Consider the following 18,020-nt stretch of genomic DNA (forward strand, 5'->3'; position numbering starts at 1 on the left):
ATTACTTAACTTCCAGATTGGTTAATGTCACTTCTGGTACGCTGTGAGTTGGTTTGACAGGGGGGTTTTTTGGGTCTCAAACTATCTCCAACACCCCCTGACTTCTGTGAAATTACAAACTCCCACCAGAAACAAATGTCTGTTTACCTGTGATGGCAGCCAGCTCCATACTACTATTTCAGCAAAAGTTTTATTTCGCCCCCCTCCCAAACTATTAACAAAGAGTAGTTTTTATCAGTGCAAACTCTAAGCCTTCACAACTGTGAATATATTTCTATTTATTTCTGTACCTTTGCTTACAAGTGTACAGATAATAAAGTGACATTGCTGTTGGGAGGAATATTTATCTGTTTAAGATTCCACAGCTCTTGTTTTAGCACCCAGTAAAGACTTAAATTAGTCTGAATTTTGCTACCAAAAAAAAAAAAGGAAAAAAACTGAAAAAGAAGCATAAGTTAAATTCCAATACCTGTTAGAAAGGTTGATTTTCACCAAAAAAAATAATGGCTTCTTGCACTTTTTTGAGAAACTTTGATACCACAAAGACTAAAGGAATACTTATGACACTCGTGCTAGTCCTGTCCTGAAAGAAAAACACTAAAACTTTTCCCACTTGGCAGCAGTATATCTGGAATGGTGTATCTCCACTTACATTATAATTCAGAGGTCCTTCCTCCTCTTGGAAGCTTCCAGGCTGTTCAGGCTGTCAAAACTTGTTCCAGGAATCTCCTCAAATGGATTTGATTGCTGTTCAGAGCTACTTTACTTGGCCTTTACTTGGCCTTTTTCTCTTTTCCTTAATTCATATTCCTTGGAAACCATAAGAGCCACAAGCCTCTGATGTTACCTGGTCTTCACACACAGCCCTAGTGACAAACCGCATCGACCAGTTCTTAAGTTCAGGCGTTCGGTACTTAGAGTGATTGCTTCAGATGTTACACATTGCTCCCTCTGGAGTATGACTGTTTCCTTTCTTCTTCTTTGCTACTCACGCAAGTAATTAAATCTCAGAGCACTTTTTCTGTCTCGGCTGCAACCACCTCCTTTACCTCTGGATGTCACGCCTACAGTGGTGCTCTCCAAGCCACCAGAACCTCTCTCAGGCTGGCCTACATCCCAACCGGCACCTGCTGGTCGCACCTTCACCACAGCAAAGCATCAGCAGCTGCTTTTGCAATCCCTTTGGAATGCAGTGGTCATGGTTCCTAAGTGACTAAGGACTTAACACGGTCACAGGTGTTTTTCCTAGCTCAGTTCCACCCACCCATCAGCCAAAAGGGTTCAAAATATTTGGTTCCTCCTTTTCCCTTGTTTCGGAGCCTTAGAAATTGCAGTGCAGTTTGCTAACTTTCAGAGAAAAACATACACTTTTTTTCTTTCATTCACCTCCTTAATAATATTGTTTGTTGTTTGCATTGTGCTATTGTGTCCTTAGGGTAACCACATCGTACCTTACGCTTGTATTGCTGCTACTCTTTACTAGAAAGAGGAGATCAGTACAACTTCCACATAAAACCTTGCAGAAGCCCTTCTGTGAGTCTGTAGCCAGGTAGACACGCATTTAATTAGACACAGACACGTTAACTCCGTGTGTGTGAAAAGTGTTTCAGGGAAAGGGTGTTGCCTTCCTTTTAATTCCCCTAGAGATCCAGTTTACAAGCTGCTCTCATTTCAGCTAGTGCGATTCACTTGACTTAAGCATACTCTAGTTGTTTCCACGCATCCATGAGGTGTAAAAAGAAGTCATTAAGTCTATCCACAATCTAAATCCAAGGCTATGCTCGAGCTTGAACTTCTATTGTTTGATCTACATGATGAGAGCTTTTGGCTCTGGTGAGCCTTGAGGAACACCAGGAGGAAAAGACAGGGTACCACTGTGCGCGACTGGCACATCCTCGCTGTAGCTCATCTCGTTCTATGTCCAGGACAGTCTCATACTGACGTCACGTGGGTGGCAGTGGAAAACCAGGTGGCTGCATGTGCCCTCCTAAGGCAATTTTGCAGGCTACAAGCACGAAAGGGGTTTATAGCCTGTCCGAGCTTGGGCTGCTCATGTGAGAGTGAGGAGTCCCTATGGCAAGTCCCAGGTACCCGGGCTGTGTGGTGGAAGGGGGAACACAGAGGTGGCTCCAGGCACTTGTGAGGTTGTTAGTGGCTTCCTGGCCCAGCAGTCCAAAGCGCAGTAGAGCAGAAGCTTGACTTCCCATTCACTTCACCAACACGGTTCATTTTCAGTCAGAGACTGAGTTACTCGTGTACAATTACTGGCCATAAACCAAGTCACTCACTGGACTACAGCTACTTCACTTGTTGCTGGAGCCCAGCTTTTGGCCTGTACCTGTCCTCCTATAAAGGGTTTAAATAAGCTTTACTAAACTTGAATTCTGAAAGATGACTTCCTGACGCACCATCTCTAGTGAAGAATTCCTAACTCTTCCCAAGTTAAAAATACCTTAGATTTAAGATTACCCTCCCTTTGATTGCCAAAGAAGACTCTCAGCCGGTGTAAAATACCAGCATACAAAAATATCATGTATGTTGAGCTGGGCAATTATCTCAATGTGTTTGTCAAATGCCTCTCAAATGGGACACTACCCAAATTCCTTTTGAACCTTTCCTATGCCTCATTTGGTCGCTGTGATTTACCAAAAAAGGAAATATCAGGACAGACTTTGCAGCAAAAAAGACAAAGCTGAATGACCGAAATCGTGCAATTCATCCTGGCTCCCTTCTAGTATCACGGTTGCAGTAAGGAAAAATGCTGCTTTGACGGTCCACTGAATAAGGCTTTGAATGTGTAAAAATGAGTTTGCGAATGTTTGTGTAGAGACATCTGGAGCCAGAAAGAATGATTTCCAAAGAAAGGCAGACAAAAGTCAAACAAACAGTCTCTGAATAGAAGGTAAGATGCTCTTTGTAATAACAAGGACACTCACAACAGTAAATAAAGAATCAACTATTCCTCAGTTTATTTAAAATTACAATGTAAAATGTTAACGATATGATGTTGGTAACACCTTATCACAGGAAGCAAGGATTTTGGCTTGCTAATTTTCTCATTGTCTTATACGAGATTTCTTATGACATTTTGTTGTTTATACACGCACAAACCATTCATTGTATATCTTCATGTTATTCAGTCACATTTACCATCTTAAAGGTCTTGATGTTTGCAAATTTATCACAGGAGAAATTAACAAGTAGATGTTTGGGACCCGCCTCGAAAGGGATGAGTTTAAACTTCGTACTGGAATTCTCACCGGCTTTTAGTGGTGGCACGCTAGAAATAGGAAACAAAGGGAAAAATATAAGCTGAAAACAGGCCTGTGCATCACGCTTGAGGTTCTTCACTGACCGTCTCCCATCTTAAGTCAGAATTCCTATCAGCTCAGCGTAGGATGGCCATGAAAAGACCACGCCAGACTTGGCTATCTGATAGGTATTTAAATGCTCAAGCCCATGCGTTAAGGTCTCTCACAAATACATTACGCGGTGCCCCAGATAAGCACACAAACGGGGACGTGCTAGTAGCATATGAGACAAAACCTCCTGCAGAGCAGGGGGTGTAAAGCACACCACTGAATTATTAAAGAAGAATAATCTGAGACCATGAAGAATATTAATACAAACGCCCGAATTAGAATAGATCATAGCACCAAGAAAACCTCAGTGTTTACACAGCAGGAAATTCTGAACGGAAGTTAAAATGTTTTATACCAATATATTTTGTAATTCTTCGAAACTCATGTTTATGGTTTTCCCAAACAGCCTTACCCTGTCACATTGTCTTGTCTTGCCTGAGGATAGTTGTATGGGATAGGCAACAGGCTAAATTCCCTCGGGAGAGCTTGTAAATTATGGGATACACTGTTCCTAGTTACTCAAGTGCAAATGGCAACGTTAAGTTGCTGTCTGTCTGTGTGTGTGTGTATTCAGTTAAAGAGCGCACTCCTACATCCCAGGTATTTTTTAGAAATAACTGCATTTGCTAGCATACATCCACATTTGTGTGATATTTTGTATGTGTACAAAGCAGGGGACAGTCTGAAAACTTAACCTTTCGGTTTCAGTTGTGAAATACTGAAGGAAAAAGAGCAAGTCAAGATACTAAGTCATCAAAACATAAAATAGGAACTTGGGATCTATAGTAAAAGGAACCTACTTCGTTCCAGTCTCTTCGTTCACCATTTAATAGTTTCTTGACTCTGTTTATTAATCTCCTAAGATAATTACTTTGTAGAGTTCTGAAAGCAGAGCTTGAAAATCAGCGTATCTGTAGGTCTTGTTTTGGAAAACTTTTTTTTTTTTTAATTTAAAAACTGAACCCAAACCACGCTTGTATTGTAATATTCACCATTCTTCTTATTCTCTTCCTGCCTGCCTCATGGATTTCAGCTGTCTTCAAGGGAGCAGCTGCTGGCCATGGTGTAGCCTGTTGTGTAAAAGCTGTCCTCCTTAGTCGTGAGTTATTGTGTCTGGAATAGCTACGCGCGGAGCATACTTGGGGTTGTACTTTTCAGAGGTACCACCCTTTGAGACTACAACTTGTGTCTAAATGATCTCTGTTCGTTTTTGTTCCCAAAGCTTGGATACTGGTACAGCTGCTTTTTACATGTCTGTCTGTCTGATGTCAACGCAAATGGTTTAGAAAGGTGAACACCCAGGTTGGCACCTCCAGTCCTTTTAAGAAAGCGTGGGGAAAAAAAATAATCCTGGTTAACATGTGCTATAATTTGGGTATCGTATGGGCAGAAACAGTCATGTATCCTATTGTTGGCCCTATGATCAGTACAAGAAGGTTCAGCCCATCTGGCCTATAGCAGCATAGACACCCTCAGCAACACTTACTGCATGGGTAAGCACATATTTTTTTGCTGGAACTGCGGAGTCCTGCTAGATAGGCAGGAAAACAAGTTCTGTCCAATTACTACAGCAATTATTTGCCCTCCCAAACTATGGAGCCAAAGCCTAGGTTAGATGAAGAGCTGGTTCAAAGCCATGTGCTTCATTAGGAGATGTTACATTGACTGGCCTCCCAAGTTACAGCAAGAAGAAAACGCTTTCTCATCCCACTGTTCGGTTCCAGGTCATCCATGTGGAGGTTCTTGCTCACGTATCTCTAATAGCAGGAAGGAGGCATTTCTCGTACTTACTCTATCTCAAGGATTCCTCTGAGCAGGTCACTGCCTTCTACCTGCAGCACGCAGTCTGTCACTTCCGTATCAATTGGATTGGTAAATATCACTTCCACATCCACTTCTCTATTCACTTTTGCTTCACCAAGTACCTGTGCAAAGAAAAAGGCTTGAAAGATCAGGTTCTCTGTATTCTTTCCTATCCGAGCCTTCTCAGTCATCAGAAGAGGCAATATTAAGAGATGCTATGATGGATCATGGCAGAACGTGAGCAGAACATCTCTTTCAGGGAAGAAGGTACTTGAAATAGCTCATTTTTCTCTCTTCTCTGCCATGGCAGTTAGAGCAAAGGGACAGCGATTTACCTGTATGTCGATGGTAGGATTGTCCAGGGCAATGTCTCTTTGCACTAGCACTTGAATCCCACCTTCTACATGACATAAAGCTGTCACCTGGATCGTGTTGTCTGTAGTTAACTGCTGTTGATATTCAGTATACGGTATTTTAATGGGAAATTGTTTCTCTGGAAAGGAAAAAAAAAAAAAGGAATTGATACATGCTTTTATAAGGCCACGGAGTGTCATACCTAATATTAGTATTTTCCTTTTTTGCTGTGTCTGGGAATAGGAAGGCCTTCAGCCATCACTGCCAAACTCAGTTCATGCAAATCTATCAGTTTACTACAGAGAGAGAGTGATTTCTTCAATGTTATCCATCCTCCATTCCCTACTACTATATTGCCTGGCTTGTTTTCCTCCCAGATGCTCTGAAAGGTAAGACAGCTGGAGTTTAAGGAGTTTACTAGTGCCGCCCCATCTGTTATGGGACATGCTCTGATAGGCCTCATCAGCCTGTTTGCTCGTGATATACTGAGATGATCTGAATGACGATTTTGATTTCTTTTATCATTCCTAGCCCTATCTGCTTCTCACTATCACGTGTTTTTACTGTAGTTTCCATGCTGTAATTCAAATCAGGGACTACTGGATGGGAAGGGATCTCCTCTGTCTCTGAATCCAGGCAATTCCACATTTTTGGCCATTTGTACAATAAACATCAAATTCAGAAAACTGTAGAGTAGCTAGGCTGCGTGTAAACACTGTGAGCCACAAAGTGCTTTCCAGCAGCACACAGCAGATGACAAGCAGAGGGAAAGATGACAAGTCACCAATGCGGTCTTGCAAAAGTAAGCAAGAAAATGAGGGCAATGTGCATTTCCTACATTCCTCCAGTAGCAAGAGATGTGTTAACCACAAATCCTAGCAAATGGAGCGTACCTCCAGAGGAGGGCAAAAATCTCTTCAAATGGTCCCTGCCACCAGATCTGGGGAAAAAACTCCCTGCTGACTGTAAATTCGGCCACTGGTTTCACGCAGCCTGTGTGAGACCGGGACACCACAAGGTGCCCGTGGGACTGGGATGCCATTAGGTGTATAAACCCTGTCTTCGCCGAGAGGCCGATTCCTAATGCTTTAGGAAAGGTGGTAGATCCCAACTCCAGAAGTCAAATTACATATTAAAGAAATGAAACATTATTTCTGCTTCTCAATAGTGACTTGAAGCTCAAGATTAATATAATATAGTATTGGTTGTGAATCAATGATCTTTCAGTTCACCTTAGAGATGCTGATATATCTATTAACCTAAGCTCCTAATGGTAACTTAATTTCATCTTTCCAACAATACTCGTATTTAGGTAGAGAATTTCTTCCATAACGTTATCAAACTCCATCTGAAAAGAATTTTTAAAAAAACTTAGGTCCCTCACTCCTTAGCAATTCTTTAATACAAACTTTCTTTTCTGTGGAGCTTAGCGGGATATTTCAGTGATTTCTATTCCTCACGCTTCAGTTCTATTCTACTGTGCTACTGCGTGAGGTTTCTTGTTTCTGCTCTTAGCCACGTCCTATTACCTTTCAATAAGGCCCCTCATAATTGACCAGAACGCTTTTAGTTGGAGTTGATTTCTATGCTGTTGTCTTCATCACTTGGTAATGCAAATTTTGTTGAATGAAACTTCATGTCTACTCACCATCTTCTTCTCACTCCTGAGATAAATTTTCCAAAATGTGAATAGTACTTAAGGAAATGGTGTGAAACATGCCTTTTTAATATGTTTATAAGTGAAATGTAATTTTTTTTAGCCTTTTCTGCATAGAAATTTAAGATTGCAGTTTATTACAGCTTTTTTTCCCCCCCGAGTTCACCAGCTTCTAATGCCCTTTTACTGATAAAACAATTATACAATTATGATTAAAAGTTATTTGATAAATTACCTTCTTTAGGAGACAGAGTGACAGATATAGAGTCCTTCCAGATCCCATGAACTGGTCTTCTAGTGTACACGGTGCTCCAAGCAGTCATATTTATATGAACAGTCTTAGCGTCAGACTGTAAGTTTGCAAGGACCAGAATTAGATCGAGATCTTTGCCGATTTGTAAAGGCCCAGCCACCTTGAACTTCCCTGAGACGTCAGGCTTCTGCTCGATTTCCTGCGGTGTCGGTGCCGTAGGATCGAACTTATCCTCAAGTCCCAGCTTCTTCCGGGCTTTTTTAAAAATATCTCTTTCTTTTTTAGAGCCTGTCAGAGAGAACCACGAAAATTATCCTCAGCAGTTAACACGCATGTCTTGTTTTACATGACCGCTAGAGACAAGCCAACAGAACACAGCGTTTGTACTCCGAGATGAACAGAGGCTGTTTTCCACAGCCACACCTTGCGAGTAACATCACTGCCCCTCTAGTAGCATTTTTTTGGTGATGTAAAAATCTTGAGTCCAAAGTTTCTCACTCTTTCCATTTCTATCCCTTTTTATGGTTGTTAATATTTAGAAATGTAAATTCTTATTTGCTAATACAGAAAAGCTCCCTAATCTAAAGGAAGGCTGACGGCACGGTGTGGTGGGCTGACTCTGGCCAGCAGCCAAATGCCCACCTGGCCTCTCGCTCCCTCCCCATTCCCGCAGGAGGGGGAGGAAAGAGAAGGAAGGCAGGAAGACTCATGGATAGGGATAATGACAGTTTAACAGGGAAGGCAAAAGCTGTGCACAAGCAAAGCAAAAAGAGGAGAACATTCACTGTTCATCATCGGCAGGCAGATGTCCAGCCACCTCCTGGAAAGCAGGGGCTCAACACGGGGAACGGTTGCTTGGGAATACAAATGCCATAACCACAAACACCCCCCGCCCCTTTCCTCTGCCTTTTGCTGAGCTTTTACTGCTGAGCATGAAGTCCTGTGGCACGGAATATCCCTTTGGTCAGTTTGGGTCAGGTGTCCTGGCTGCGTCCCCTCCCAGCCCCCCCCATGGCGGGGAGGGAGAGGGAAAGCCTTGACTCTCTTGCAAATTCAGTTCGTGATTGTAATTCTTCTTCCGCACTATCAAACCCAAGGGTCAGACAAGTTTACATGCTGTTTGACCCTTTGAAAGAGTTGCTTTTCTTGGGCCGAAGTGCTGATTTAGCTTAGGGTTCTGCAAGGCCTTTCATCCGGCTGTCAAATAACCGGGCTGCAGACTAATTCTCACAGAGCAGGGGCGGTCAGTACGCATTAGCAGTAAGCAGGCGGAACAGTGAACGCTTTATGCAGAGGTATTTGGACTTGTCTTATTTAGGTCCTACAAAGCAGCTCTATATCAGAAAGAGCAAGGCAATATTTTTAATTCTTTACCTTCTCTTCCCTTTTCTATTAGAACCAAATAAACTGAGTATAAATTTTGCTGCTACTTTATAGATGCCAAACATTGCCCACTGAGAGACTCCTACCCTAAAGTTTATATACGCTTGGGAATGAAGCAACTATGTAACCAGAAGAACCAGTGGTTTTATTTACCTTCTTCGTATTTATAATCATTGGTGACATCTACACGATCATCTCTGCCAACTGCCTTTGTGCTGATGGCTTGGCCAATTGTGGTAGACTGAGAGAATATTAATGTTTTCTTTCCTGTTGAAGTGTCATAATTCCAGTACATACAGTCTGCATTCACTTCTGCAAATACAAACGGGCAGTCGTAGTCCAGCTCTACGTCTCCTTCTTTGATGGCCTTCCGTGAGGCGGGACCACACTGATAAATTCCTATGGCATCACGAAAACATGATTTAGACTTAACCAACGCTTTCACGGTGAGCAGGTTGCTAGACAGATCTTTATCAATGCCTCCCGACTTGCCCAGTGCTGTTGTCCCATTCTAGCTCTTTCATCCACATAGACCCTCACACCAGGCTGATCATCAATGTATCTTCTGTTTATTCTGAAGGTACACTTCATTTATTTTATAGTATCCCTTAACTTCCAATTGATCTGGATACCTACATTAGAAATATAGGAATTGCTGCAAAAGATTGCTCCTAGAAGCCTAGTTTGTTTCTTGGCATTCACAGCTGATCCAAGGCTTTTCTAATGTGATAGATAAAGTATTCTCTTCTGCCACTCTATTTCTGAGCAGGATGAGAAATAGCTTTTACAATGGTTTTACTCCTTTTTTTTTTCTTTTCTTTCCTTCTCTCTGAAAGTGACTGACTTTATAATTTTTCATCCTTATTCCTGAAGTAAAATCTGTGTACCTTCACTTTCTTCTTGGGGAGTTGCATCCAGAATTTGCCATCCACTGTACGAGGGGCCCAAGTCACTGCGGGTAAACCAGCTTTCATTCCAGACATGGAAATTCCTACATGCAAGAATGAAGAAAGTAAGATACTAGCATGTGTTTCTAAATTCCTGTTTACATCCATTAATCAGTCATCTTAATTAAATGTATTAAATGCCTTAATTATCTGGTTCTTATCTGAGACTGACCACTTCCACTCTGATCCTGACTATATTTAGGAGCTGAAGGTTGCATCGTGGAACAGACATAAATGTTCAAAGGCAGAAAGCAAATTTGTAAAATTATACAAAATGTCTTGAGCCTGGTTTTCTCCAAAACTCCTGGGCACGTGCACATCCTTAGTCTTAGCTGTTTTCCCAATAGCGTAATGTTATGGTTATAGTTATTGTTTATATCTAGAATGCGTCCAGAACAAGCGGGGAGTAAAGAAGGCAAAAAGTGAGGGACTGCACCTGTTCTTTACTGAATGCAATCTTGTTTGAATTGCATTTGATGCTTAATAGTGGCAATAATTAAATTATTTTCACTGCAAATTATGTCACTGGAAAAAAAAAAAAGGGCAGGGAAGCTGGTTCTGTTGAACTCTTACAGTTTAAGGCAAACTGTTTTTGAAGAACAGTTCCAAACTGGGTCAAGTCTCACCGCTTGATATGTCCAGCGTAATATCACAAATTTTCAGTCATCTGTGGCATCATAACTGTAACTTTTCCTGCCCTGGCTTCAATTTGCTGTTATAACTCACATCATAATTCTCTGTTTAACTGAGGAAGTGAAAACACTGAGTTTGTAGTATTATTTTGTAGTATTTTTTTTATTGATCCTGTGTGTGTAGCTGGTTTTAAGGCAATTTTTAAGAAGGTAACAAAGCATTTGTCATTAGAATCTATAGTCTGCACCTGAAGACACTACAGGCATTGATAGGTTCTGCTATGAATATCGTAGAGCCTTACCATATGCTGTCAGCTGCCCTGTTCAAATGATTCCCAGAAGCATCATAAAACTCATCCACACGCAGATTTCCATCCGCATCGTGGGCAGAGCTGAAGTTTGTAATTGTACGAGTGGGAATCCCCAGGCATCTAAGCACTAAAAGAGCAAATGGAAAACCATAGTCAGAAAGCAGTATTTCTGGAACATGAAGTTTCATATAACATACTAATGTCTTGAAAGACTTTCATGTTGGAACTATTGTTAGTGCTTCTTTTAACAGAATCTGTGCAGTCTCAGTTATGAGCACGGCATAAAACATACCTGTAGTCAATACCGCTGCAAAAACCCAACATTGTCCATATCTAACAGGTCTGAATCCTGACTTCTTCCAGCTTTGCAGGATTTCACCACTTCCAGTCCAGCTGCTTGGGCTTTTCCCACCCTCATAATTTCCACTCCAGTTTCCTAGCACCACCCCTTGGTCATCATTGGCATTGACCTGTAAAAATAACCATTAAATTTATGATGAGATAAATTAAGAGTTTACAACAGATGTAGTAGCGTTAGGGGAGCGGGCAGGAGAAAAGACTTGAATGACATTTTTGTGGACAAAAGTCACGGTTTCATGCAGCTGGCCTTCAAGAAGAAGTGGTAGCTTTTCAGGGAGATGAAATATGTGTCCTCTTAAGAAATGGAGAGCATTTAAACACTGTTTCTCCCACCCAAGTACAGTAGCACCAGGCAAGAAAGCAAACACCAGTTTTCAGTGAACCTTCCTGACGTGAGGTGGCAACTTTATGACCGTGTGATTGAACGGCAACATCAAAATGTATCACAGAGCTAAGCTTTCAGAATGGGCCTGCATCATCGTGATGCAGTGAGCCCTCAGCAAATTAACATTAAATTAGGGGAAGTGGCTGACCCAACAAATGAGGCACAGCCACCTTGAAAATCCTGGGTACTGCATCAACAGAAACTTTATGAAGTTGAGGAAGAAAAGGTGTAGACTTCAGAAGTTGGGGCAGAATAACGCCACACATTGGTATGGGCTGGATGAGCGGCAGCCCATCTGAAAGGGGCCTGGGAGTTACAGCAAATGCCGGGTTGAATTTGAGCCAACAGCGCGCGCTCATCATAAAGGGAAAATCCACGCTAGGCTACATTGGGAAAAGTGTGACCAGGAGATTGAGAGGAAGCTGTTAATGCCCTTTAATTATCCCTAACGAGGCTGTGCCAGCAATCCTGTCTCCAGTTTCGGGTCCCTCAGTTCAAGGGGATTCAGACACTGAAGAGGGCGCAGGAGGGAAGGCTACCAAGACGGTCAGGGGCCCTGGAGCACACAGTCTGCAAGGAGAAGTTGAGAGCACTGGGCTGTGGTTAAGAAGGGGATAAGGGGAACGTAGCAGCAGCTTACAAGTACTTGAATGGAACGTACTAAGATATCAGAGTCCAACTTTTCTCTGTTCTGGCAGGTTGTATAACCAGAGGCAATGGCAGAAAGTTGTAGCTTGGGAAAATCATATTTGACATAAGAGAAAAAAAAATCCTCGCTAAAAGGGTAGTGCAGCTCTGGCCCGGTCACCCAGAGAGGCCACAAAATCTCCATCCTTGGAGATTTTCCGGGCAGCCTGAGAAATCCTTGGCTGAACTGATCTAGTACCACTGTAGTTCCACTTCAAATGGGAGGTTGGACTAAAGGCCTCCAAGGGACTGGTCCCTCAACATACCACCCTGTGTCTTATACTTTTGGTTTGACTGCTGGATATCCAAGTGATAAGTATCAGAAACAACACAGATGAGATAAATCTAGTGGGCTGAGATCGGATGGCCACCTAGGTGTTTCTCTGGCCCACACTTCTGTGCATACAAACAGCGACCTAAAGTTTTCTGAGAAGTGTCTTTGTACTTACTTTCACTAACTACTTTAAAAACACAGTTAGTAGTTTGGACTTTCTGAACATGTTGCTTACCATTGCGCTGAGAACGCGGCCCAGGTATTTGGGGTCATTTCGGTGAGACGCATCTGTGATAGGATCCTGACGATAGCTTAAGCTTCGATCCAGCATGGAAAGGCAAATATCGAGAATATCTCCTTGAAACTATGTTATAGAAAGAAGTTAGAGTTTTGGAAACACAGATTAGCTCTACTAAAAACCAGGATAAGTAGAGATAAGTGTTTCATTATTTTTTTTTAATCACTGAATAGAAGTGCTGCAGCTCAGCCAGGAATTACCATATAAAAATGCAGCCTCAACAAACTGTGAAGATCAGAACGCTAAAAGCTTCTCAAAACTTGGAATCTGTGGATTTAAGGCCAGAACTTTGCCTCTCAGCATTGCTACAGTACTTTACCACCCAGCAGACACTAAGGTTCCTGCTGGCTGCACCTCCAAGTCCCAGGTCATATCACTGACTAGGCAATTACGAATCCTCATATTAATTGGTATAACAGGGCTTGGCACGAGTTCTGATTTCAACACCAGACTTCTGCTCTTCAGAGGTGTATGACTGCAATGAACTTGAAAACAAGCCCTGGTCACCCAGTTCATGCAAAAACCAGAGCATGAAACACCGTCTGGTGTTTCAGTGCTGCATTTACCTGGCCAAAGTTCCATCCAAAGCTGCTGATGTGATTTTTGTTGCCTGCAAAAATGATGCCAAACTCTTCTAGTACATATTCCTCACACTCAGCCTTGCTAGGCATGAACACGTCATCACCTGAAAAGCCAAAGCAGAGGTATGTACCACCACAGCAGGCAAAATAAAACACAACCTCAGGAGCCTTGGTCTCCATCAATAAGAACGCTTGCAGGTATCCACCCTTTTCTGTCCTTGCTGTTATAAACAGATTGTGAAACTCGTGATTTCCTATAATTAGAGAAAGGAGTGGGGGGTGTCTGAGTGAAGAACAGAGGTATGACACTGTCAAATCTGGGAGAAGACAGCAGCTGGTAGATGTGTCTCATCTCTTGGCTCTACAGAGACCAGACGTACTCTTCTAAACTTGTGCAGAAGGAGGGAAGCTCTGGCAAAAGCAGAACTCAATCTGCTTAAGCAGAACTTCATCTTTTAGGGGAAAGAGCCCTCCAGTAAATATATGACACAGAGCTGATTTTATGTACCAGGAGGTCCTAAGAAACTGTTAAACCCTTTTCTTTTCTCATTGATACATTATGCTGTGCATGTTCCGCCCCTTTATTAAAGAAGGTCAGAAGATCAAATGAAGAAGCTGCAAATATTAATGAAGCTACAAGCGTTTTAGTTCTTTCAGGGGAAAATAAACATGTTCATACCTGAAGACCATGGGTTAAAGAGCAAAACAAAGGTGCCAAGACTTGCTGAGGAGGAGCTGTCACTTTGAACACTCAGCTTGTAACGTCCGATGACAGCATTAGGTGGGCTGGAAATGGAGATGCTCACAGAATTGGAACTGGTAGACTGTAGAACTGCACTCCAGCTCTCCTTGCTCACTGTGCTGGAGATACCAAATATGGCCTGGGTCCTAGTCTGCTTGGAGGGTTTTGGACCTTTTAAGGAAAATAAACAATATTATTTTATTTTTTTTTTTTTGCCCCCACTTGTTCAAATAGGGATTTAGTTGTGAACAAACTCATCAAAGATGTAACCCTCCCCTTGGATGGATTTGTGCCATACGTTGGAAACTGAAGGGAGCTACCACTGCTGGCTGAGATGGGACTAATGCAACAAACCCCTCAAGCAGTTCCATGGCTGCGTGAACCAGCATGTTGGCTCCAAGGTATTATCTCGCTGCCCTATAGTGCACATTGGGCCAAAAGGATGCCATGAGGCAGCATTATTCTTTCTGTGAAAGAAGGTGGGAGTCATACCTGTTTCTACGATGAATGTTAAGTTTTGCTCAGCCTCTTCTGCTCCATTGAAGGTGATAACGAAGGCCTGTCCTCTCCTCACAATCAACTCTCTGCTAGAAAATTTACTTGTGTGGTGATCTCTTGCATTTTCTTTCACGTGCCAGTTGGTACTTGGCTGCGATGCAGCTATGAAAAAGTGAGAAGAGGAAAAAAAAACCTTGAGGATACATCCAAGGAGGAAGGAGCACCATCACATTCTCAAGAACTGCATGTTTCTTTCTACAGGTAACTAGTACCCATGTGAAGTTTCCACCAAAACGAGAAATAGCTTATTTGTGAGCATTTTATTATTTTTTTTGAGACAGAGACTCTACCTTGCCTAGACTGTTAGAGATTATTTGCATAATTAAATATAGAAGCAGTAGTATACCTGATACTAAAGAAAAATCAGAAAGGCATCTAAGAGGAGAGAACCCTGAGAGAATTTAATCTTCGTGAGCTACCTGGATAAAGAAACTGGCTGAACTCAGCTAATTCTTTCAAGTTGTCATCCATTCCAAGACATGGTGTCATACTAACAGAGACACAGCCTTGCTGCCTCCAAATAAAAAACAAAGAAACCTGATTGAGCTGAGAAACGCTTCTGCCTTTTAACACGCGACGTGTGTTCTCTAGCCCCTTTTCCATGTCCTGTACCTCTGATTTAGCTGGCAGCTGCTGTCTGTTGGAAGCACCTATCAAGAACATGTTGATAGCCACAGGGCTGTCATTGGGCAGGGGGAGAGATGGCAGAATTGGGGAGAGCACGCTACTAAAACCACGTCCGTGAAATAATAAGCTCTTGCATGTGAACTACAGCTTTCATCAGAGGCCAAAGAATAAGCATCTGAGATTGGTTGGCTCTGACATTATCAGAGCCTATGCAGAGGTCTCTACTAGAACATAGCTCCATGGTTTAAGTGAAGTGCAGAAGAAAAAGAGACTTTTTTTTTTTTCTCCTAAAGGCACTGTATGCTTTTTAAAAATATTTTTATCATTCTCTATTCTCCACCCCCTTCCAAAGAGGGAGAATAGGAAAGAGCAAGAGCGTGGTCCTTAGCAGTGGAACACTGTGCCATTATTGACTAAAAAATCATTATCCCATGTTCAACCAGATTTATTAAAGATTTTTTTGTTTGTTTACAGCATGACCTTAAGTTTATCGAGTTTAGGCAAGCCTTGAAATAACTACATTAGTAGTCTTAGCAATGTAGTCACAGTTCAAATCAGGGGAACACTTTTTTTTTTTTACAGTATCGAGGTGAGCAGCACGAACTTTGATTTTTCAGGAACGTACCTACTTTTAAAAAAATAATCTCCAGAAACTTAGCAATGAAGCATATCTATTGTCGATCAAGCTGAGGGGTGGGGGAGATTTGCCTTTAGGAAGGCAGGAGTTACCTGGCAAGGTTGGAAAAGCAACATGGACAATTTATAATAGTTATTAAACTGGTCAATTTGCACATATATAAATACTAGCATGCAAGCAAAAAAACCCCACCACTGCAACAAACAAACCAACAAGAAAAAAAAAACAAAACCCCTAAATTTTTGTATCCTCTCTGCCTTAACTTCAGGTTTCAGCCGTCTCTGCTTATTGTAGCCCCCCTCAGCCTTTGCAGTGATCCCTCCTCCAAGTTCTGCCTTGCTTCTTTCTCTTATATTGGATTTGTCAGTCTCTCATTTGCACTTGTCTGACAACTTCAAATAGCTGCGGACTTTCCTTTCCTTCTTATTTGCAAAATTTATCATTTTTACATCAGATAATACTTGCTTTTCCTATGCGCACAATCAGTGAAGAAGCACAATTCCTGTGAAAATCCTTCTCCTAACTCTTGATGGAGGAATTTTCTCTTCCTTTTTTTTTTTTTTTTCTTTTCTCTTGGATGAAAACTCCTTAGAGAAATAGTGATCTTTCAGTGTCTGTTACAGAGCTGAATATGAGGCATGGATGTAAGAAAATAACAAAGAGCACCACAGAAGGGGCCTCCCCCTTGCTCACCTGGGCCCATATCTGATCAATACGTCCAGGAGCTTTCCTCTGAATGGCCTCCTCTGCTTCTCTTGGCTCAAAGAATGGCTGGTGCCTTTCACTTCTTTAAAAATCTAGGTGTAAATTTGCCTGTTTGCAATATTTCCTGCGGGGGTGGAGCTTGAACAGCCGCCTTTGCTCCCCAGCCTTTATCTGAGCAACAGGGCTTGAGGATTCATTTTTCATTAATTTTTCTCACTCTCAGTCCCTACATCCTGATCTCATTTCTTTGCAACTTGACATCTGAAATTTGGCCAATACTTATCCCTAGTAGTCTGGCCACTTGTTAAGAGTTTCTTAATGTATTTAAATTTATAAGAATTTCATCATTCAGTTGCATTTCTTTCTGTTATAATGTTAACGTTACAGGAATAGCATAACTTCTTGTACCACATTGTTTTTAATTTGGAATACTTCATGAGCAATATTTACAGCTACTTTTTCTTTAAACTAATTCACTGAATACGTTTTGGTTTTTTTTTTTTTTCCCCAGAGCTGCTTCCCCCCACCCCCTGCCCCACTGCATTATAGTAATTGCAAAACATGAGCAAGCTATTGCCTCTGCCCCAAATTTAATCAGGCCAAATTTAAAGAAAAGATTTTTCATTTGTCACATAATAACTGTTTCACAAAGTTAAACAGACAAGCACTCCATGTTATATTTGCACGACACACTACAGAGATGACAGGTAAGTACATTTGTGATGTGACAAAAAGCTATCATTGTTTTCATCTGGTACGCTACTGGTTTTTTGATGGGATATCTCTGACCATGCAACTGGCAATGCCAATTTGTGTGCAAAAGTCTTCCACTTTATTTCAAAGACAGTGATTTTTTGCTTATGCTTGGCAGGCAGCTCTACTTTCTGTTGAGAGAGACTAATTCTGATACTTTTATGAAACAACCTGTGAAATTTGATGCACTCGATGCGCAGTCACCTGGGACGCCTCTGAGTGATACCCATGATGCTGGCCTGGCCACAGCTATACGCCTTCCCAAATGCAGAGTTTTAATTGGCTGGGCTCAGTATTCAGCAGCCCAAATTGTTCTATTTTTCAGGTTTGGATCATGTTTGGAAATTCTAGAATTGGAACTTGCTCAACCCATTTCATAGACAGATTTTATTCATATTGCCTATGAAAAGGTGTTATTAGAAGAAACAGTTTTTAACTGGGTATAATTCAGACTGCTGCTTTGAATCTCTGTTTATTAATATTTAACCTTAAGAGGGACCATAGTTTTATCACAAACAAAGCTCAATTGTGATTTTAAAATTATAAGACTTTCTTAAATTTAAAATTCCTTAGAATTTGATTTTGAAACGTTAAGTGCAAACTTTAGAGGTTTCAGATGTTAAGCTACGCTCTCCTACCCATACTTCTAAATTCTCTTAAATAACATACTAACAATTTTCAGAATAAATTTGCTTTAAGATTTCAGCCCAT

The 18,020-nt window shown here is 41.6% G+C and overlaps 1 protein-coding gene across 1 annotated transcript; it reads right to left on the reverse strand.

The window, feature by feature from the left end:
- Positions 1–2,957: 2,957 nt before the first annotated feature.
- LOC128916594 (protein-glutamine gamma-glutamyltransferase E-like) lies at positions 2,958–16,607 on the reverse strand. Its single transcript, XM_054218509.1, has 13 exons — positions 16,545–16,607; positions 14,522–14,689; positions 13,967–14,200; positions 13,273–13,391; positions 12,644–12,772; positions 10,995–11,172; positions 10,694–10,829; positions 9,700–9,803; positions 8,966–9,211; positions 7,412–7,717; positions 5,501–5,658; positions 5,154–5,287; positions 2,958–3,280 (listed from the first exon to the last, which is right to left on the reverse strand). The coding sequence occupies exons 1-13, from the start codon at positions 16,552–16,554 to the stop codon at positions 3,133–3,135; spliced, it is 2,070 nt and encodes a 689-aa protein (XP_054074484.1). The 5' UTR covers positions 16,555–16,607; the 3' UTR covers positions 2,958–3,132.
- Between the last annotated feature and the right edge of the window lie 1,413 nt (positions 16,608–18,020).

This window comes from Rissa tridactyla, chromosome 12 (genome assembly GCF_028500815.1).
Source record: "Rissa tridactyla isolate bRisTri1 chromosome 12, bRisTri1.patW.cur.20221130, whole genome shotgun sequence".
NCBI classification, from domain to species: domain Eukaryota; kingdom Metazoa; phylum Chordata; class Aves; order Charadriiformes; family Laridae; genus Rissa; species Rissa tridactyla.